A 23,642-nucleotide genomic window follows, 5' to 3' on the forward strand; every position below is an offset into this window, starting at 1 on the left:
TTTACCGGAATTTTTAGTTTATTTCCCGCAGGGATTCAAAAAACAAATAGACTCTCAATTCAAATAACCAATTTTAGGCCTTGCATCCTACATACACATTTATATTATATTTTCAGAGATCTCTTGCTTTTCAACATCTGTTTTTGAAAAAGACTTGACCTAGTTTCTAGATGTTAAAGTTTTAAGCATTTAAGTGATACAGCTCTGACCCCAAGATGCATATTACTATTGCATAACCCATTGCATATGGAGCAAACCAACCTAAACAGTTTGCCCACATTTAGATGGCATTTACTGAATATTACAGTTTAGTCTTACAGATTAAAACATGTAAAAAAAAAATTGTGTAGTTATATTCTACTTGGCACCTCTATCATTCTTCAACGTCTCCACTTTAAGGGGCAATACCGGAGCTGTCGGACTGGTTAATCTCTCCCTTTTAATTATTTATCACTAAATCGACACGTCGGATTAAGTGTGCCGAACATCTCCCCCCCCCCCCCCGATGAACTATTTATGGCCCGGCTGCTCTCCGGCCGCGTCACCGCCACAGCGGCGGATATATTCTTCCTTTTTTTTCGCTATTCAAAATGGCACCGTCTCAATCAGGAAGTGGCGAAAACAACTACGAAGAATAAGTTGGATGAAAAAACCCTCTTTTCCGCGACTTTGACGCGAGTCTTCGTTCGAGGTCGCACCGCGTGATCGTGGTTTTGGGATTTAGAAAGAAGAAAACGCATAAACGGGTGAGTGTGGCTCGAGAATATTGTGGAGGAAAATTAAAAAAAAAAGAGAAGAAGAAGAAGAAGGCGAGCGACACATCGGCGGCTGCCGCTGCAATAAGATGCGTTCAGAGCAGCCTCTCCTAGGCGCGCACGTTTTTAACGACGGGGTACGCCGGTTCTCGGGTGGTTTTCTCGGTTTGGCGTTATCGTAGGCAACGATACCGTTAAACTTAGGCGTTAGTTGAGACCAATGGAAGTCGGGCCTGTCGTAATAAATTAACAAAGACGCGGTGATGGAAACGTCGGCATTGCTATGCCTCCGTCCAGAAAGGCCAGCAGCTATTCAAGCTAGCTGGTTACTACGTAGCTAGCTAGTAATAAGCTAACGTTAATCCTTCGATGATGGTTAACCTCCGAGTTACGTCGTGGCTCATCAAACTGTTTGTTCTAACGCTGCTTTGAACAAAACACACACTGGTTTAGGTGCTGAATTAACAAACTATTTTATTGACAGCTTCATAAACTAATTTAAGCTCTTCGGCGCATTGACTAACGTTAGTTTGGCAGCGACGTTAATCCAATAACATTGGCAGCACAAAACGAGCATACCCACAGTCAAAAAAAAGACTTTGAGCTATGCTAGCCGAGCTAGCACAATTGGCTTTCCAAAGTATGCCTTCTATTTAAAGCCACGGTCGTGTGTTTCTATATTTTTTCCCCTTCCGTGATTATTTCCCGACATATATATTGAGTCGGGGATTTCGGGAAAGCTTCACAGCTGACATTAGCTTTCTTGCTAGCGCTTGTTCAATGCACCCTTCGGCTCGTCGGTGGGTAAGCTAACATTAGTAGTAACGCCGTAACGGAGAGCTGCCTTTTCTTTGTGTTGTGCCAAGACTGCTGTCCGTCTGTAAAACACCCCACATTTCAGCCGAGTACGACCTCGGTCGTGTGTAAACGGGGGTTCCCCCCCCCCCCCAAAACACCGCGTAAACGATGCACACTTTTAATGCGTAAACACAAACACGCCAGGGTGAGATTCGGTATCGGTGGTTGTTTTGCAGTAAAGGTCAATGGACGTTAACGTGCCAGTACCGCTTCACTATCATTCAGTACATTGAGTTAGTGGGAAGTGGACGTGGTACTCGACAAGCTAACGTTGCGTTAATATTAGAAATATAGCGACGTTAAAAACCAGTGACGTTAGTAGTTGTCGGATATAATAAGGTAGTAACCGACTGGTCGGATACGCAGCCACCGGTGTAACGTGAACGGTACGTAACATCCCCGGATATTGTTTTTACTGAAATTACACCTTTTCGTGTCTGTGTAACTATGGTACTAAGTACTAAATCCACTGTGTGTAGATAGGTGTGCGCTTGGTTGTGTCACTGTACTAAAAAAGGCACACGCTTCAGGGAAAACATGCAGCACAAATACATGTTTATGAGCTGAAAATACGTGCTCGATGTGGGACAGAAACCATCCACATGAATCAAATGTCCCCTCTGGTTAGTTTCCTTCGCAGTTTGCCCGGTGCCTGCAGCCAGGGCCAGGCAGGCCTCATGCAAGCCCTGACACAGCGGCAGGCTATTCTTTTTATTGTGTCATTTACCCACCATGTCAAAGAATACTACTTGATAGTTCTAAAGCGAATGGGATGCAAGGTTCCTGTCTTTAACCCCCCCCCCCCTCCCCCGGCCCACAGTGACCCAGTCAACAACCGTGGTGTCACTTGCACTCCGGGTCGCTCCTGCAGCCAAGTCTGTATCTCCTTGGCCATGTAGGTTTTTAATTAAAACACTTTACTTTTTTTTCTTCCTCCCAACAGGCGAAATTCCAATTAAAACCCACAACTCACAGCTCCTGTTTTTTTGTTTCACTTCTCGATAACCTAGACCATCAAAGCGTTTAAGGCAGTCAAATTCTGGGAAACTCCACTTTCAGGAAAATGGCTTTATGGTATGGAGCCGTTTTTTTTTTGTTTTTTTTTTGGTGTTGCCACAATAATTGGATTTCCTGAAACAGTTTAGTTTCAAGTTTGTGCTGCGCAGCTTGTCCTTTTCTAATTGTCCTTTCCTAACCACTGGATCACACAATTGATGCCTGGCTGGCTTGCAGGGACTCTGAGGGTCACAACCCACCGGGTCAGGTGATAACTGTGTTTAGTGGCCACAGGAACAGAGAGGGGCGATGCATGGACAGCGCTGAGAGAGGGGGTGGGGAGAAGTTGGTTTGATGATTTAGAATATTGTGATTCTTCCATGTTATCTTCCACTGTTGTTTAATCGCATGAAGATAACTATCACAAGGAAATGGCATACATATTTTGTATTTTTTTGGGGGTTTGGGATGTTACTTTTCAAAACACTCAGTGAGCTCAAACAGCTGTGATCCGTGGCTCAACCTTGACTCATACCCCCTGCTCTTTGTGAATTGGCCTCCATTCTCTTTGCCTTGGTTTCTTTTTGCTAGCCTTCTCCTCCCCTCTCCAATTGGTGCCAGTGATAAATCTAATTTATGGTCCGTGGTCTGATTAGAGTGAGAGTGAAAAATGTGTGTGTGGAGTGGAGGAGGGGCATCGTGGGCTAGGTAATACGTTTGATTCAGTTCCTGCTTTCCCGGAATCTGGCCTTCATTAGATAATAGTTCATGTATTAAGCATAACGGGGATGTTTGGTCAGAACGGAGTGAAAGAACAAGGCCCGGTTGTTGGGGATATGTGGCCATACTGTTCACGTCTGCACTGGGACAAGAAACAAACGGGTCCTTTACAATGGGCTATTTGAGTATCCCATGTCCCAACTAGTATCCAGACCTGGAGGCTACGTGGATCCCTCCCAAGCCACATAAGAGCTGTGTATAAGATGACAGAAATGCAGGGGAGCATGCAGCACTCTGGTATTCCTCCCCGCCTCGCCTTGTGGTTTTCTGTGCGAAAGGTGTGTCAACATCCCTCTTAGAAAAGCAAACAGTTATTTCAAAATGGGACTCATCGAAGAGGGAAATATTAGTGTTCACGTTGACTCAGTTGTTTCGGTTATTAGCTTGGGTTTACAGCCTGCTCCATGTGATCAAAAAGCAAACATTATTACACGGCCGACACACAACTGGACTGTTAAATGTTTGACGGGTTGTATAGAGGTCATATATGCCACATTCATTTCAACACCCCAATTGTTATGTTGTCTCAACATATGGGTGTCCCGCCTGCACGGGGGTCTCAAGGAAGACTTTAAGACCCACAATATTCTTGCTTAAATAACAAATGTGTAAACATTGAGGTGGATCTGTTGGCCTTGATGTAATATAACATTAATAAGTACTTTTACTTCACGGTATTTTCATCTGGAAAAAAAGGAGCATTTGTTTTTAGTTTATTTCTACATCCGGCTAACATGTTTCCACAGTAACCCGCTACTGACTAAATCAACCATTCACTTTTTTTTGCCTGACCAACTGCAATTATATCATTACTTTTATTTCCATGCCCCTCTTATTGTTTTGAGGCGCCATGATCAGACGGGAACAAAACCGAACCGAAGCAAACTGTGTAATCCGCTGGTATTTCAGAACCAGCAGAAGGTGAACAAATGATGCCTCAACTGTTTCCAAATCAGTTTGCTGTAACAACCAAAGCAGTGGCAGTAATACCCAGACCCCCGGCCTTCTTCTGACCGGCTGGATGTGGACATGCTGCACCGCACACTGACAAGGCAGGCTATTATTGTGGGAAAAACATTTTTTTTTTTAAAACATGTGATTTGAAAATTTCAGGTAGTTTGTAGCCCCCGTGTCCTTTAGACTTTAAAGACGTGCGTTTGATTCTCTGAATCGAGTGTCCTGCTACAGGGTACGTGAAGGCCTCGGGTTGAGAAGTTTATCAGCGAATCGAATGAATGTTGACCATTGTTGTTTACTGGAAGACCCACAATACGTTGATCCACAGGATGTTTATTTTAAACGTGTCCGTTAGGGATGAACATTAGTCGGTTGATATCGGTAGTCCTGAACCATGTAACCTGCTTCGTCCTGACCTTTTCCCCCCCCGGTTCAGGTCTTAATTTCCCTTTGTGCTTAAAGATTGTGTCTCACATGACTTGCTCCTCTAGAATTTTTTAGTTTTCATTCTGTTTCTTTCAAGTGAGGCAACAGTTGATTTGTCCTTTGAATTAAACCACACTCGTGGAGGTGGGACTTGTGAGAAGATTAAATGGATTAGAGCTAGAAGACAATGACTGCTGGCAAGAATTACCGCACTTTTTTTTTTGTATTGACTAGTAAGTACAATTTATCTTATTTAAATATTTCCAATAGGGATCAGTTCATTTTGTTTTTTGATTTAATGGAGTATTTAACAGTTGAAGACTTCACAAAATGTACATTTTTCAATGTGAAACGGCAAAGACATGTTAATTACTTATGATTATCTTCTGAGTAATCCGGCAGCGCGGATGGAAATAGTCTTTTCAGTCCATTGGGGCATGGTTTCATGGCTGCACACCAGAGGGCATTTTGGCAGAAGATATGACCCCGACATAATATCCGTCATCACGTTGGAACAGTAGCTTATGGACCAAATGCAGCAAACTAGAAAAAAGCTTTGGAGAATGTCATGCATGTTGATAATAATTACAATAGCCGTGGTTTATCTCTCAGATGATGCTCATTCAATCATTTTTGGGGGGCGAGGAATCACCAAAAGTGCAGATTCTGAAAATCTGTCCAAACTATTCTGCGGCCTTTTCTCTTCCACCACTTCTTCTTCAGTGTGCTGTTCCTCTTTAAAACCCCAATCACGTTGCCAGTGTTATTCTCGAGATGGTTATAATAATAACAATAACAATAATAATACTAATATAGATTTTTAAAGCGGTTTTCTTAGTACCCAAAGAAGCTTTATAATGTAAATCGAAGAGAAAACGTACAGTTTTGACGGTTGACTGGCCCGTGGTGGTTTCAGTGTTTGATCGTGCGATGGCGGCCTCAGTCGATACCAGACGGGTCAACTGGGTCGAAGCGATGTTAGCTTAGCAAAGTGGCGCGGACACAGACGGGCTGCCTGATGCTGTGCATGTGGGGCAATGCAGAGGAGGGGGGGGGGGTCAATCCGTGGGGAGCAAAGTACCGACTGGATTCCACCGGCAGTAGAGCAAACGTTTCTTTTAGGGATTTTGAGAAGGTGCTACAATACAATACCAGTGCTGCTTTGCAACGTGATATTTGGGAAAATAAACTTAAACATTCATTCTGTTTGTAACACCACAACAATCCCGCTTGAAAAAAGACCCCCATGTCTTGTATCCTTCATTTGGCCTCCCTCCTTGCCGTGTGTTTGCTTGTGAAATGTGCATCTGATAGCTGGCTCCCGGTGTTTTGACTGACTCCGAACCGACACGGAGTGAGAGGGCCGGGTAGGGGGGAAGAGATTCAGAGAGATCCAGAGTCTGGGAACCAGCTGCCTGCAACAACCAGGGGTCAGGCAGGGTGAAGGGAAGAAGGGAAAATGAAGAGCACATTTTCAGCGCAGGTACTGTGAAGGAAATAGGAAAACAAAAGGCCAACCGTAGCAAAAGAAATGTAGGGATAGTGATGGAAATGGAGAAGAAGTGGGCAATGTCGCTGGGAAAATCTGATAACTGCATGTTGCTGAAATAATGAGTCATATAACCAGGAAATGTTTAATCATTGTTGCTCATCCCCTTGCCCCGACTTCATGCTTCTGAAACATTGATGAAAAATAAACATTTCTCTGCATCAATAGCTGAGGCAACAGTTCCATATTCCGTGGCTTTCGATCTAGTCACCTGTAACTGTTTGGGTAAAATAAGCCGTTTTCTGTTCACTTAACCAGATGAACAAGAGGAGAGGGTTGTGAGCAGCACTCGGCGAGCATGTGTCATCATCCTCCTTCTATTCTGAGGAAATTAGATGTCAGAGGAAAAACGGGGCAAGGAGGCAGCTAAGTGGACCGTTCTCCCTCTGATCAAGTCAGCCTTTGATCTATTTCTGGTGGGTGCCGCTGATGGTGGTGGAAGTAGAGGGGTTTGCTCCTAAAATGAGTGTTTGGAATCTCTTCCCCCCCCCCCCCCCTACTTCTCTGCACTGTGCAGCGCTCCTCTACGGCCTTCAAAGCGGCCCTCGCTTTTCTTTTCTCTTTCTTTATGCACCGCGACAAAGACATCCTGCGAGCCACGAGAGCTTGATTAAGCTCCTCGTTTAAGGATAAATCACTTTAATGTCTCATTCAGCTGGTGTTTGTGGACGCAATGACATTCATCATCGGGGCAAAGTGGTGCTGAATCGCCGACTGTAGTGGGCCGATGACAATCTAACTAAGATAAATCGTTATCCCTTTTTCAAGTAACTAAATCGGTGAACCCAGTCGGACGCAATCATTCAGAGGACGGCCTGTTTGTTCGATGTGTTCCTGCACGCCGTCCCAGTCCAGGGAGCCTCTTTGATAAATATTTGAACAGTCTGAAATGCAACAACAGGCTCCTAAAACCCAATTTGTTTCCATTTCCCGGCTTTTGATAAGAGGATAGATTAAGTTACACCGTCACCCGATCGGTTCGTGCTACCTGGACACTGGCTGTCCACACCCGCTTTATGGCAATGTCTATAATGCTGAATGGAGATTAACGGATTGGTACCCAACGTTTACATACAGTAGGATGTGGCGTGCGTGTGTGTGTGTGTGTGTTGCATGCGCACACACGCAGAGGCCTTTTGTGTTAAAAAAAGTGCTATTTAATAATGTAGGCTTCTTTTGAATGACCTGCGTTTCCCAGGGAAGTAACTTGTTCCTTCTTTTAAAAATAAATATTTCATCGCGGCAGCTAATGAATCCAACCAGTCACGGCGATCATAACCAACTAACAGCCCCCTTGCTGCACTGGTGCGAGGCAGCCAGGGCTTGATCATTTCTAACCTGATTACCGCCTAATGGGCTCAGATTGGTGATGAGTGAGTGTTGTGTATCGGATTGAACCGAATGTCTTCAGGCGGATTGTTGGTTGGTTTCTGATAGATTAGATGATTTCTTCTGAGACGGTGATGCTTTTGGCATCAACGCGCCGTACGTACTTTTTGGTTTTGGTACACCTGGAAATGATCACAGTAACTCTTTCTGTCGCCCGCCTCGAAGGCATCGTGTCCTCAGAGTGGACCTGTAATGATCTCTGGTGAGATTAGGGTGTTTAAACGAATGTTTAATTCATTACACGCTTCGCTGCATTTAAAGGGACCCGTGGATCCATGCACGCACACATGTTGTTTTACGCACCCACATCCCTATGAGGTGACTTATTGTTGTACTCAACAAGATCAACCGCCTTAATCCATCCTGCGAGCCCATTCACAAATGACTCCGATATGTGTGTGTGTGTCTCAGTGTGATTATGTATCAGCGCTCGACATGTGGATCCGAGAGTGAGACGTTGCACGCGCAAGGCAGGCTGGTTGTTCTCCTCGTGAGGGTTAAATCGTGATTTATCAGCTTAAGGAAGTGCCACTTCCCTGGATGATCCCCATGTGCTGTGGCCACCGCTGACACAAGCAGGCCGGCCCGCATGTCACCCCTCGCCGGACCTACTCCGGAGCACATGCTGGCCGCTCCCGTAGTAAATGCTCGTCTTGTGTTTCTGGAGCAAAGTAGTCAGGATTCTTTTTAACTTAACGCACAGAAACCATGACTCACAGGTCCAAAGGCAAACACTTGCACAGAAAAGCCTAGAATGTGGTCACATCGCTGGAAATGTTGTTACTAGCTGAACCAAACCTGGCAGTCCGTCTGCACATGAAAGTCAGTTCATGTCAGTTAGCGCATACCGAATGGACTTGTTAAGTTTAGAAAGAAAAGAAGATTTTTACAAATACTGCACATGAAATTGCCTAATGTCATTGCAGTGAGCTTTTGCACTAGACCACCCAGAGAGCGAGACGCACACACACACACACGTGGGAGGGGGTTGCACAAAAAGCAGCAGGAAACTCTGAAGAAATTAACAGATCACGCTGCTAAATGTGTCTCTTTTTTTCATCATACAAGACACGCATTTAGTTTCGCCGTCTTGATACAGACTACTAAATCCCGACATTGAAAAAAAGGGGCAGACCCTTTGTTTAAATAACCATGCAGCGCTATGAAAATGACTTATGTCTGTGTCACCTTTCTGCTGAATGAACTCCTTGTGCTGCAGCGGCCATGCTTGCTTCTTTATCTCCTGTTTTCCTGCTCACATATCGCCAGCCGCGCTGATAGCTTTCCTCGCCACCTCCCTCTTCCCCTCCGTGGTGGTTTGGAGCAGTGGGGGGTGCGTGGGGAGGGGGAGGGTCGCCTATTTTTTTCCGGTAATGAGAGGCCTTACAGGAAGGAGATATGTGGGACCACTCTTGCAGCGATCAGTATCGATTATCCTCAGAGGCACACTGGAGGAGTGGGGGTTCGGTAACAGGGGACAGCGAGAGCTAGACCGTTTTTCTTGTTGCTAAGAGACCGTCACCGGCATGGCACCGGTGGGTGGCGTGGCAACGGGGGATGGAAGGACAGCGCCCGGATGCTCAGGCCCAGTGTGTTTTCAGCCGTCGGACTGATCGATCAAAGGATTGGGCCGCCTCAGGAATGTATGCAGCGACCACTCCTGCTACTGTATGACTGGGCCATCGTGTGTTCTGGCTTACACGTGCACTGATATATTGATCAAATGAGCTTTAGTGGAAGAAATGGTTCAGAGACTTCACATAGATCGCCGCTCAACCACGGAATTTCGGAGGAAAGCAAATATAAGTTTAGTTTGTCTCCTGCTCACAGACTCCCACTAGAACCACACTTCATCTTACCCTTCAATTTTTTTCAACTTCTCGCTCTGCTTTCTTTGCTCCATTTCACAAACGCTTTGCAGACGGTTGTAATTGTGAACTCCGCTCTGATACTTCACATTGATCCATTCGTCTCCCCGTGACCTGCGTGTTGAAAGAGGTTTTGGAATATATCAGGACTTCTTACCCAGATCGACTGGAGTTGTGCTCCAGAACCCTCCATGCATCCATGATTTCAGCCTCCTTGGGGTGTTTCATTGAGCAGCACCGGACGGGGCCTCTAAAGGTCTCTCAAAACACACACACACACACACACACACACACACACTCCTCGAGTGCCCCCCGAGCTGCCTTGCTTTCCGGTCCCTGCCTTTATCTGGACCTCGCAGGCTGCAGGCTGTCGATACATATTCAGAAGGTGGATCATATCCGTTTGCCCGTTGGTCCTTTTGAGTTCCACTCGTCCACATTCGCTTCCACCGTACTCAGGGAGTTCTCTTTTTAGTATCATAGTGTTTTTTGATGGTGAAATGTTTTTTGCATTCATGTCTATTGGCTGTTAGGCCCGGTCTCTATCTCCCTCCCTCCCTCACACACATACACACACACACACACGCAGAGACACACAAAGGCTCTCTTATTTAGACCTGCATGAACTCGATTAGGATTTATTACCTCAGCTTTGTCCCCAGTGAACACGCCTGGCCTGTGCTCCAGATTGGGGGCAAACTGGAGGAAACAATGGAGGAAGGGAGAGGGGAAGGAGGGTAAAGAGTTTGATTAGTTTGGGGCGAGGGAGTGCCACTGACGTTCCACAGACATGCACAGTGGAGTGCTGAGAGATAGGGCTGGATCCTGCAGCCAACATTGCAAAATTTGTGGGATATTTATAGTTTTTTCAGGATGGGAGTAACCATAGAATTCGTTTTTGGTCTGTGAGAGATACAGTTGTGAGACCTTCAAAATGAAGGGATCCCATCACAAGTTTTTTACATATTTGCCTGCAATATTGGAGTCAGTAGTTTACTGTTGAGAAAAACGTATCTAATGTCCAGGGACACGTAGTGATAGTGAACCGTAGTGCCAGGTAGCAGCAGAGCAAGCTGCCACAATCATTTGTTCTCAGAGGAAAGTAGGTCATTGTGGTCAGTTTCCCAATTATGGAGGAGGAGTGTGTCTAATTTATTCAGACGGATTGAAGTGGCAAATGTGTTGTACAAAAGATGAACAATAACACTATAAACATCACAATATTTGTGGTGGAGCTTCAAAGGATGAATTAGCAAAGATCAAGCTTTTTGTTTTGAGCGTTAAATAAGGTTCTCATTTCTCCGAGATGGAGGCACTGAATGAAATTCAGAACACAGTACATATTCTTCCCCTCGGCATGTGTCCTTTAACGCACATATTTTGTGTGTAGTCTGATGTGCTCGTGTCCAGAGTGTCTCTTCCTGCCTCGGTCTGTTGGGAATTAACAGTTGAAGGCTTAACTTGGAGCCTTATCTCCTCACAACATCGGCTGTGAATCCCAAGGCCGGATCGTGAGGCTTCGCTTCTCTTCAGCATCGGTTGGGAAGCTGAAGGTTTTCCCCTGGAGGCAGAGAGAGAAACATAGGATCATGTGACATAATCACAAAGCAATTTGACATTTGTTAACATGTGTGTGTGTGTGTGTGTGTGTGTGTGAGACAAAGACCGCTTGTTGACATCGCAGGAAGCCTTCTTCCTAAACCTAAACAGTCTGGTTGAACTTGTCTAACCTGTCCTCTTCATGGATACAAACAGTGTGAGCGGTTTCACACACACACACAGACGCACACACACACACACCGATAGCTGCTTGTGACAGTGATCTGCTGCCCGACAACGCTTCATGATTGCGTTAGGCGTCCACGATGGCACCGCGGCCCCCGGCAGGCGTTATCGCCATTCGCCTCCTGCTGCAGAGCAGCGACGTAAGCAAAGCTCGGAACACAACGCGCGCACACACACACACACACACACGCACACACAGAGCGGGAGAGCAACCTCGCACACGTATATTCGTGCTTTCATCATGGAATAAGTTGTCTTCAAGCGTGTAAACATTTAGTGTTATCAGAAAATAAAACCATCTGCACCAACAAGGGGTGAGTAGTGCTTGCACTATTCCTCACACGTGTGTGTGTGTGTGTGTGTGTGTGTGTATACATATATTTATATATTAGTATATATATACACACGGCCACTTGCCTTTGTTGTGGATCCTCTGGTGGCTTCGTAATTGATCCTTTGACGAATGGTGAACCATCAGTGATGTTACAAGACAACCGGCTAATGACGGCTGTCAATCATTCGATATAATCTCAAACGGCATGAAGAATAAGTCCCAAACTCAAGTCTGTGGGTGCCGAGTTATTTTTCTATTCTGCTCCCATGTTATACGTTTTACTGGCGCATGGAGCAGAGCGGGAACTGCGTTGGCGGTTCGAAGCCCGGCTGCTCCATGTCCCGTGTCCAAGTGTCCTCGAGCAAGACACCCAACCCCTCACTGCTCCCCGGGCAGCACACTGCTCCCACTGTTTGGGATGTGTTACATGCAGAGAATAACTTCCCAAAGGGGATCAATAAAGGATACTTTCTTCTTATTGATTCAACAAAATGAATTGATTGGATTGTTTTTTTTATATTTATACAGAACTCTTCAGGAGTTCACATGTCTGAATCTACATCTTTTTGCCAAAGGAACTGTACTGTTGATGATTTCATAGACGCCTTATTAGTAGTTTGATGTTTGGGTGACACCACATTTTGAAACGACCCAATAATAAACATGAAGTGTACTTTTATCTTACCTTCTATTGTGTTGCAGCTCTTTGTGGGTGTTCTTTAATGATAGAAACATTTAGCCACATATATGTATTTATTGGTTTTCACTTAAATCACTGAAGTCTAGTTCATTAAAGTGACTTTTTCCACTGTGCTTTCATCAAAAGCTTTGATGTGGTGTTGATCGCGGCGTGCGGCGGAACCAATGTACTGCGACTCTTCTAATGTCTCTTTCTCTCTCTGATCCCGTCTCCCAGGTCATGGAAACCATTCGCACTTGTTAGAACGACGTACTATCTGGGACATAAGGGGGCGGTCGGAGGGTACGTACGCCTAAATCAGCTGGTGGTCATGTGTGACGCTGTGGTCTGATGCCCACCCTCCCCTCAGCGCTGGCCATGGACGTGGACGGGGACAGCTACCTGCATCCAGAAGGCCCTCAGCTAGACAGCAGCTTGTTCTCTGTGGCCCCCACCAACATGGAGGTATGCATCCATCCATCTACGACCGATGAACTTACACTAGTTGTTTCTCATCCGCGTATTCAAATGCATATTTTCATCACTCCCTTTTTATATTAGACGCTTTCACAGAAGGTGGTGTTTCCTTTTAAAGTGCGAGGGATCAATCCCAAAAGACTGTTTAAATGGAACAAGCACTGGAAGAGTTAACGGCCTCTCTCCTCCCTCACATCCCGCGTGAGGGACACAACAGCTGTGCGTAAAACTCTGTGAAGGCACCTAAATATTTACTGTTGGATATCTTAACACTGGTGAATGTGACGTCTGCACAGCACTCTACTAGATATGTGTGAGAAAGGAAGCCGTCCTACTTGTGGTATCAAATGCCAGGCGCAGCTGATTATGACTTTTTTGTTCCCATTTAGATGAGTGCAAACAATGAAAAGGTCATGTCACCGTGTTCTTGTCTGTAATGATGCTCGGTGTCCACATGGTTTGGTTTTGTTTTGAACTTATCGGCCCTCTCAGATTTTCTATTGTCAGTCTTTGGTTTGATGGTATTGAAGAATTACATATGAATGCAGTCAGTGTCAGTTTAAATTGAAAGGATTTCTACCAATGAAATCAGCACGCTGGTCTTTGAGTGAAAACAATGCTAAACTGACTGTTTAAAAGCTAATAGAATTCTACTAAAACAAAAGTAAGTCAAAGTACTGTCTGTCAACATTTACATGGTTTGGACGGCTGAAGGCCGCGTGCGGTGAAGATGTGGTTTGGTGCTTGGCAAGACGTGCACTCGAGATGGTGATGATAGTATTCACATGCGCGCATGAATTGTAAAGCTAACAGCCTCTCTTTTTTTTAAACCAACACTTAAATGGATAGTTTTATCTTGAAGTCGGTGTCAGTGGATGACAGTCGCCACGCCCACAGATAGAAGAAGCAGGCGGGATTACCTCAAATAAAGCAATATAAATTGAGGTGTACGGCATATTTAAAATGTTTTCACTGCTTTTTCTTCAATGATCCCCTTAAAGACGTCTGGTGTTATATTCTTGTGTTTTATTTTGTAGCATTACAGATTTTCCTTTTTTTTTTTGTTCCGTTCTAGGGTTCAATATACGCCTCCTCTGGTTCCTGGGGATCCTACTCTCAGCAGCCTGGATACAGCATACTCTGCCCTATGCAATCTGGAAACCAGTAAGTTAATACCAACTCACGGACACGTCTGACCGCACCTTTCATTGTCACGCTGGAGACTAAAGAGGGCAGGACAGATGTTTTCACGCTGTTCACTAGAATTAGAATGTTCCGGCGTTGCCCTTTAGATGGAGAGCTGCAAACTCACAGAATTGGGCTATAAATAGATACCCTGCAACCTCATTTTTTAGGCCTCGGCTCAGAATTTGCATACCCATTTTTTAAAAGAGCACATCTCTGCAACCTTAAGCTCTATTTGAATGGACTGTAATTACACGAAACTTTACAACTTTGCAACCTATGACCTGATTCGAGTTGTTGATATGACATTTGAATTGTTTAAGCCAATAGATTGAGCTGTCCAAAATCTGATTGACAGAACTGTTAGCCAATAAACGTCGGTCAAAGGCTGCCCTGTGGATATTGCCAACTGACATACGCTGCCATTCCAACCCATCGCCCATGATGTCATAAGAACCGCTCAGGATGATTTGAGCGGGGCACAGGAAGTAGATGTGTGTATTTTGATGTGGAATTAATGTGGAATTAGTGGACTCGAGTGTTTCACAGTTATATGTAGCATTTAGTTTGCTAATGGTGTGTATTTTCACTTTTTCACATTATAGCAATATTCCCCAAATTCCTAAAATTGTTGCATTTTGTTCTGCTCTGCACTGTAATTATATGCTACCACAGAAGGTAAACGTTTTATAGCCTTCTCATGTTGAGTAGATAATATTTGAACACACATTATTCTGTATTTTTCCATCCTATAATTGCTCTCCTGATACCCAAACTGGACCAAACACAATCAGGTCGCTGGGTTCACTTCTAACCAACATGAGCTCACGTCATCAGACCTCCTTCATTTCCTGCAGCAAGCGACCTGTGACACCCTCACCAGGAGGGTTAATCTCAACATCCTGTGCCTCTCTGACGGACATGTCCACATACATCACCCCCCCCCCCCCCCCCCCCACCGACAGATGTTTATCTCTTTCCTCCCACGTGAGGTGTGTTTGCGTGCGAGAGAAGGTCGCACATCTCGCCCAGAATGCGCTGGCATCTGTAGAGCTCCTGCACTGCACCGTGTGCCTGCGTACGTCCTGCCTGAAGATCACCGCCTTCCGCCTCGACTGGTCAACGTGCCCTCTTTTTCTTGTCGGGCTGCGTTGGCTGGTCCGGCTGTTGTTTGGCATTTGTGAAACCGCCGCGCCTAAAGAGGGTGGAAATTGTCGCGACGTTACACATTCAAGAAGCACGTCGGCGACTCCCAGTAGCAGCGAGACGGCAGAGAGACAGAGAGCCCAAACTATGTGAGCCAGAGAGAAGTTAAACCGACACCACTGCCATGTGGTGCTCGCGTGTCTCAGTTGGAGTAATGTGTTGACTGTAGTGGTTTCACATGTGTTCTGTGTTACTGCATCTGCTCCAGGGCACCGCTGTGACACATCCAGCGTCCTAAAATACCGTCTACAAGCACGTGTGGTTGTTGTCACCAATGTAAACAAAAAGCCATGTGTACATCGAAAAGAACATTTAAATGATAAGATATGAATCGTCTGCAATGACTGCATCCAGTCACCAGCGAAGTGCTACGTCTCAGGAAGCGTGAGTCTGAGTGGCGGCGCTGTTGTCGCTCTGTGCGGCGTTTCTTTGAAAGCTCGAGCAGCAGATGACGTGAGAGCGCGGCCTGTGGTTCTCGGGTTGACTCAAAGCTTATCTTCACACCCTTTGTCTCGCAACGCGATTAACTTCAATGTTTTGCGGTTAAGGCCCTGATCCAAAGAACAATGGTCTCAATAGGTGTTATTCTAGCATCATTGTCCGCCAGTAAATGTCCCCCCCCCCCCCCCCCCCCCCCCCCCTCCAGAGTGACCAGAGGAGAGGCGCTAATCAGGAGCCCACTCTTTGTAACCACATGGGCTGAACTGGCTGAACTGTTTAGGTCTGCTATAGGTCACCACGCTGGGGTTTACAGAGCTTAGACATCCTAAAAACAATAGAACACACCGGCCCTCTGAAAGGTCCTTTCTGTTATTGACTTTGTCGCAGTGTTTCCCTTTAGCGTTGTATCAGGGGTGGGGGGGGCGGGGGGGGGGGGCGCCCACCTCCCGTCGGCCGGTCCGCCCCGAGAGGAAACACGGCTTTGGACGTTTCTCCACCTCGGCCTGTGACCTCGCTTGGCATCACTTTAAACTCTTGGTGCAAACCTAATGAAAATCCCAGATCCTTTTTTACAACATTTGGGTCCTGAAATATGAAGCGGCGGGCTGTAAAAACCTTGATGTCCCTACAACAGACTCCGCTTCGGTCCATTGTCTCTTTCTTAAGGACTGTTGCTATGTGCTCATGAGCTGGTCAGGTGATTAACATCCTCATAACGTTCACATGGGAAACCAAACATGGGCATGCAGTAAAATGCCTGACACTGTACTATATTAATTCTTTCCTCTTTATTTCTCCTTCCATTTGTTTCATTTGACCAGGGGGAAAAGAGGCCTGCTTTTGGGAATGATTTTAGTTTGTGGTGTTATTGTTAAGTTTGTTAAGTGCAGCTGTTTGTTTAAAGTGGAAGAAAAAAAAAGAGAGTTTGACCATAAATTTGCTTCTGATTGTTATCAATAATGAAGGCTCACAGTTTGTGCAGTGTTTAGGGTTAAGATGGCTCTGGGAATGCTTGAGAGCACAAGCTCCTCCCAAAAAAAGACACCAGCACACCATTTTCTTTTTGATGAATGACAAGTGACAAGTGAGGGGATCTTTTTTTCGGATGCATTCACACCATTCCGGAGTAACAGCATCAGCTTTTATTTGAGCTTTTGCACTGCGCATGAAGGCAACAACCAAAGTCATGTTCATGAAACGTGAACTCAAGGCTCCACGGCCAAAACCAAGAAGAGAGAGACCACATCCACTCCCCCCCCCTCCCATACCTACCTTACACAATAAAACCTGGCGTTTGGCCTTCATAGTTGAAGCCCGTCCGGTGGGTAAAGGTCTCTTCTACAGGGCTCCTCTCTGCCGCCCACTGTTGATACGGCCTGCAGTGCGTCCCAGTGCTATGAATCAAAGTTCCCATGTTGCGTAATGCTGATAGTGCTGAGTTTAGGCTCTGAGGAAGTGTTCTTCCAAGGAACCTGAATAGTTAGCTCATTGTTAACCGTGTGGCCTCAGAGCTCCAGTTCAGTTCAAGCAATCAATACACATTTCCTTTTATGGTAGCAGCGTCACACTCTTCATAGTCACTGTTTTGTCGGTATTATGTTCCCACAGAGTGTGTCTTCCCTAAATGTCTTTAAATGAGGACTGTTCTTTTGAAACTAAACATTTGGAATAGTTCTTAAAGCGTACTTGAATACGGGCCCAAGATAGATAGCTGTTGCATATTTAAACTACTCAAAAATGCAGCGGTCTTTTAACCGGATTGTTGCCCCTTGCATGACTCCTATACATGCATTAACCACAAAATCTATCCAAAAAACTTGAATGCAGTGTTGTATAAAGGGTGGAATTATTATTTCTTCTTAACCTCCAAAAGCAGTGAAATTGTGGAAATCCTACGAAGTTATGAAAGCATAAAAGTGATTTTAATTTCTTTGTCTCAACAGGGCCTAAAGTAAATCTCTTTCCCGATCAAGCCTTTATGTATCATCCCTACTAACTAAATAATTTTGGTTTCTTTTTTAATATAATGGATACTGGCCAGTGGCTGACTGAATGAGTCTACCTCACTGCGGGTCCCTTTTATCCCTCTGATCAACTAATACAGCAGACAACGGCCCGTCGGGATTTGGGAAGCGTCTAAAAATGGCACCGTCACATGGCCGGCCGATATGTTAATGAGAGATTGCGAAAGAATAGCGCGGTTTTAGAGCTGATCCGTGCACGGCCCGAGAGCCGCGGAGCCTCTGCTCTCATCGTTTCACGGGATCAATGGGTTGTGATCTATGATCCTTCTTAACACCTTCATTCCCATTTGTTATATTTACTCACTACGATTACAATAGTCAACTGCGCTTTTGAGCCTGAACCTGGGAAGCGGCTTCGGCCCCGGATCGATCCGGCTGATCCCAATCTCTGGCGCGCGATTGGACGGGAGGAACGTGGGCGGAACAAAGCGAACGATACGGTTCAAATTCCACCTTTTTCACCATAGGGGTTAGTTTTACTTTCGCTATGACTAACTGCCGGCAACCTTCAGTCCGGGCGGCGGTTACTTAATGACGACTCGCACTCAACAAGAAACAGAAACGGCCGGGGGAACGAGGTCGCGTGACGGGTCTCTGACATGGACACTATGCTCAGGGAGAATGGAAGTTGGACCTATTGTCAGCAAAGCGGGTAGGAGCTGCTCTTGTTCTCCATTCTGTAACTGTCCCGCTCCGTTTATCTCTCTCTCTCTCTCTCTCTCTCTCTTATGAAAGCTCACATTCCTCTCGGGTCTTTGACAGCTGAGGCTCTGTTGGCTTTGAACACCTGGATACTTTTTAGACACTTTGAGTCAGTAAAGGCACGAGGCCAAATCCCTCCGCCCCACCGGCATCATCCCATCCCATAAATTCAGGGCACGCTGGAATCGCCGAGTGGCGGCGTCAGATGGTTAACCGTTCGGACTGTAGCTCTTGACCACTGGATCACATGACTACAGCCTGGGTACAGAAGGCCCTGCTTGGCAGCAGTAAGGTGTGAATTTGTGTTTGAGGTGGAGAAAACCGAAGGTAGCTGTTGAACAAACTAAAGCTCCTCTCCCCCTTTTCTCCAGGCAATACCACTTGAACAGCAGCACTACCACCCCCGCTCCGGATGAGCACATGGACGCGTACTCGGGATTCTCCGACGTGGACTTTTCCAGCCTCGGCCTCCCCGCCAATGGAGACTTCCACCAGGTTGGTTTCTCACTTCCTTGATTGACCGTTCCGTTTAAATAGCGCTGACTAATCGTAGTGGCCAAAAGAGCCGTGTGTGTGACACGGTCTGATCCACTCCGGATTGTTTTTCCTTCTTTTTTGTTCCCTCCCGTTTATCCCCGTCTTACTAAGCTTATCAGAGGGACTCCTTTCATCCTGCGTTTCATGTGCACGCCGCTAGGCTTCATCTGCCAAAGAGCAGCCTGATTAAAGGCTTGATGTCGTCTAGACGGGTGCAGCGGTACCTGCCCCGTTCCTGTCCAGGCATGTCATTAATGACAAGACACTGTAATTTGACCTCCCTCCGCGCTTCCACACTGCGTCTTCACAAGCCGTCGCTTGGTAAACCCAGGCGCGCTTGATCTTTGGGGGGCGTCCCCCCCCCCCCACGACCGAGACGTGACTAATGAGACGTTGATCCTCAGAGGTGCTTCGACTCGCTCCTATACAACGTTTACAATCACCATTTTGCGGGCGACTGCTTCCCCCGTCATTTGCATTTTTATAATTCGGCGAGCTCGCGTGTCCGTCCGTGTCCTCGCTGTTAGGAGTCGTGTGAAGAGGAGGCGATTGTTTGGGTTGAGGTGATGAGAGCTGTTATGGAAGCATGTTGATAAAGAAACGATGATGATGATGAGTTTTTAAGAAATGTTGCCACGGTTTCCCCCCCGTGTGACAGTAGGGAATCTACCTGGGGAGGTGGGAGGGGGGGGGGGTTTCTTGGTTAAACAAGAGGCCAAAGCAGCGTATGATAATGATAACTACTATTATAATAAGGCATTTCTTTTAGGCTTTTCATTGAATTATATGAAATGGTCTTTGTCTCTTGGTATCTGTCTTGTTCTGAGTGTGTTTTATTTTCAATAAATTAAAACCACTCTACGGCGCAGTGAAAGCAAGATTACAAATAATGAGAAAAGGTTACGTGGCTGTATTAGTAAATGCATGTATTGCCGCGTCTGCAAGGCTGATATATATTGACTTGCTGGAGTTTTTCGCCTGTGGTTTTGACAATAACATAAGACTATATTCCACAGTTGAATCACATTTGTTTGAGACTCAATTTCTCCACCATTAAAGCAGATGCCTGCACACGCAGAAGTAATCACAGCAACAAAAACAACAGCAAGTGTAGCGTCCGCTTCACTGGTATTTCTCTTTTTTTTTAAATTTTGTGCTGCACTTTACTTTCTTGATCAATCCCTAAACTCCAGACGCCCAGGAGACTCCGTTATACTTTTAGACTTTGCCTGTGGGATTTTGAGAACAAAAGAGCACATTTGAAGGGATTTATACACAAGAAAGTGACCTCAGCACTTGCCTTGTCACGCTGGCATGGATATTGTGAGTCACGTGGGGTTTCCCTAGTTGTATTTTTGCTCGTTTTAGCTCGTCTGGCTTCCTTTCTTAAGTAATTGCCGGTGTCCATGGCAACGTTATAGCGGTCGGTTGAAACGGAGGACTTCCCAGTTGTCCTTCCTATGTCGTTACCCTCTTTGTCAGCAAGTTGGGTTTCCCGTTAGTGGAGACGTGGAATGTTATCCAGAGAGAGAGAGAGAGAGACTCTCTCAGCTGTTCTCTCTGGCTTTGGACACACGCTTGCTGCCATGCGAGGCAGAACATGGAAGTTACGGGGTCACCGGAGACTAATCCACCACCTCCCTCCACTCTCTTTCCCACCCTCGCCACCAACATGCTGAACTACACCAAATCTTTTTTTTTTTAAGCAGCATATTTATTTCCTTTTCTCCTCCGCCCTCTGAGAACCAGCAGGCCGCCCAGAAGACGTTCAGGCATGTTCGTGACTACGGGATTGTTTAGGTTGTTGGGTTTGACTGCCGTGTTTATGTCAGCCGTTTCCTGGTTTCGGTCGGAGCTGGAGAGTCACGAGTGAGATCTCTTTTGGTTGCATTCAGGCTCCGGCGGAATGTGCTCGTATTGTGAATGTGAGGAAGCACACTGTGGGTGCCTGCGGACGGGATATTCATCTCTAGGTCAGATGGTTCTGTTCATAGAAGAAAACGCAACGCGGCAATTGATCATCTGACGCATCCGTGCCGATTCGCCCCGTCCTCTCCTAAAATAACCTTTAAATCCTTACTGGAGGACTAATGATGCCCTAAAATGAAGCATTATCAAAACACTGCTTTTGGCCACAGGGAAATGAAGATAAACAGTGGAAACTTTGACGAAACCAAATAGAGGCCTCATCATACTTTCTGAGTGGCGGGAACGTGAACTTCTGTTAAAAACACAACGGCAGCCCCTCAGAACCTACTCACTGTGGTCTGAAGGGCAGTTGCACTCCACCACAATGACGCGTGCACACCTGCCTTCGCTTCGGTCATCGGCGGAGCTGAATGACGCAAAGCTTCACGCCGAGCGTGGAAACAAGACTTCCTGGAAGACAGAAGACTTTAAAACATCTTTCACTAACCACTCTGGCTAACCTCAAAGGCTGAGCGTTGCCGCTCTGCACACCCAATGCACACTCCGTTTACTGTACGTGCACACAAACCCACTTTTCTGGCTGCAAACTCGTGCTTTCTCCTCACGGCTCCTCTCCACGTTACTAGCATTGGGTGTATTTAGCTGTGAGGAGCAAGTGGGAGCTGTTATCAGCGCCTCGAGACCAGCTGGAGACTATTGGGCAGGGCCTTTTGTCAAAGGGGGGGAGGGGGTGGGGGAGGGGGAATAAGGGGGGGCATTATCCCTCACATTCTGCTTAAAGTGGGAGAACCCATGAGGGCCAACGCGGAACCCGAATCTCCACACACAGAAAAAACCCAATTACTCTGAAAGGTGATTAAGGATAGCAGCCACAGGGACATGCTGCTCGTTCCAGGGTTACGTTCCAATCGCTGCCTCGACGTTTCAATCCCACAGACTCGACAGCTGATCCATAATTACATCCTTTATTTGGCACAGACGGGCAAAGATCAAACCCATTAGTCCTGCAATTCTCTTCAGTATCCAATTGCTTGCGTAGAAGTTAAATGTGCAAAGCTAAATTACAACGAGATATTTATCAACGCGTTTCACTCCAAAGCTGATTTTTATTTTACTGGCGCAGACGATCGTTTTGTTTTCGTCTGCGAGCCAATTATGATGTATGTGAGTCTTTATTTTCAAGTTCCCTCTCGAGGAACTCCGACACATCCTCTGCAAGTGACTTAGTTTAATAAAGGAAATTAAAGATTCATTAGTGTGTGCACAGTTTTTTCTTAACTGATCCACTTTAGTTCTACAGCACCTTTTAAGTCTACTTCGGCAGCTCAACTTATGTCTACAATATGCACGCACTTCCCAAAAAGATATCGCTGATACAGCCCAGGATCAGCTGATCAATGATGATTGGAATGAGAATCAAAAGGGGAAATGAGATCGCGTGTGTGGTGTCTAGCGGCCACGCCGCCATTGTCGCAGATCACGGCGGCGTGAGAGACACCTTTTGGGCCAGGACGCCAAAAACGGTGTGTTTTTTAGGAGAAGCTCATCAACGATTAATTCCACACACACACAGACACACACACACTTTCTGATTATTCAGAGGATTCCCACTCACACCACGCTGACATCATGTGCAGGCGCCACTCTGTCTCCCGGAGTCTGACTCCCTTTCGGTCCAGCGGAGACGGACATCACAGTACCGTCACCCTCCCCACTCGGTATCGCGTATCCCTGGAGGCCGAGTGTGCGAGTGTGCAAGTCCTCTGTTTCCTTCCTTACGGAGACGAATCGCAGTAATTCTGTTTTTCAGTTCCAGCTCATTCCCTCATTTATTGATGGCTCTCCAACAGCAAACATCACTTTTCAATCAGGGAAACGAATGTTACGACACGTCTTGGATTTGTTGAAATGGCCCTCGTCCGAGCGGATTCCCAGAATACATTTCTCTCTGCGGCCCCCGCTTCCAGTAAACGGCCGTGACCCTCTGAGGAAGCATTTGTGTCCGTGACAATGTAGAAGTAGCGTGTGAACCGGCAAAGTCACAGCTTACCCCTTTCATCCATTTCTGACCACTTCAGCAGTCTTCTCTTTGCTCAAGGAGGGTTTTCTTTTTTTAAAGTGCGGGTTGCACCGTGACACTGTCACGTCTCTTCTGCAGTTGATTAACACAATAAAGCTGAATCCTTCTGGATTGTTTTTTTGACAGGCTCAACCGTTTCACGTTCTCAGAAGTGACACACTGCTCCAGTTTTATGTAATTAGACGACGCGAGACATGATTTAGATCACCTCCCTCTTGTCAGAAAGCCCGATCAATAACCCACGGGACTGCTGCGGCCTTTTGTAACCACGGAACCGTGACGCATTAAAGTGATGGCATTTCAACTATTTAACTCAAAACATGCAACAACAAAAAAAAATCTAAAGGTGCGAATGATTAGGTGGCGGTTCCGGGCCCGTTGGAGCGCGCGGCCCTCGGCGCGGTGTGAGCGGCGCCCGGGTCCACAGTGCAGCGATGTTTACACTACGAATGCGGTTGAGTTACACCATGTACAGTAAAATGGGCCTGACTGCCAGTAACTCTAGTCACTTACCAACAAAAGCATCATTTCCTGAAAGCTCCTCCCTCCTCCCTCCCTCCCTCTCCTCCCTCCCTCCCCTCCCCACCTCCCCTCCCCTCCGCTCCCCGGCTGTGTGCTCTCACTCGCTCTGCAGCCACCTTTCTCTTTTCTCTTTTAGCTTTTAGGAACTAGTCCACAGTCACCA

General features: G+C 46.2%; 1 protein-coding gene across 7 annotated transcripts in view; it reads left to right on the top strand.

Annotated features, from left to right (window-relative positions):
• The first annotated feature begins 561 nt into the window (after nucleotides 1-561).
• sbno2b (strawberry notch homolog 2b) overlaps nucleotides 562-23,642 on the top strand; it is a 46,300-nt gene continuing 23,219 nt past the window's right edge. The window contains exons 1-5 of one of the 7 annotated variants that reach the window (XM_037470481.2): nucleotides 563-746; nucleotides 12,614-12,679; nucleotides 12,747-12,841; nucleotides 13,929-14,017; nucleotides 18,783-18,906. In XM_037470481.2, the coding sequence (XP_037326378.2) occupies nucleotides 12,755-12,841; nucleotides 13,929-14,017; nucleotides 18,783-18,906 (300 nt within the window). In that variant the 5' untranslated portion in view covers nucleotides 563-746; nucleotides 12,614-12,679; nucleotides 12,747-12,754. The other 6 variants (XM_037470482.2, XM_037470480.2, XM_037470483.2 and 3 more) reach the window with 6 other exon arrangements.

This window comes from Pungitius pungitius, chromosome 7 (genome assembly GCF_949316345.1).
Source record: "Pungitius pungitius chromosome 7, fPunPun2.1, whole genome shotgun sequence".
Classification (NCBI taxonomy): Eukaryota; Metazoa; Chordata; class Actinopteri; order Perciformes; family Gasterosteidae; genus Pungitius; species Pungitius pungitius.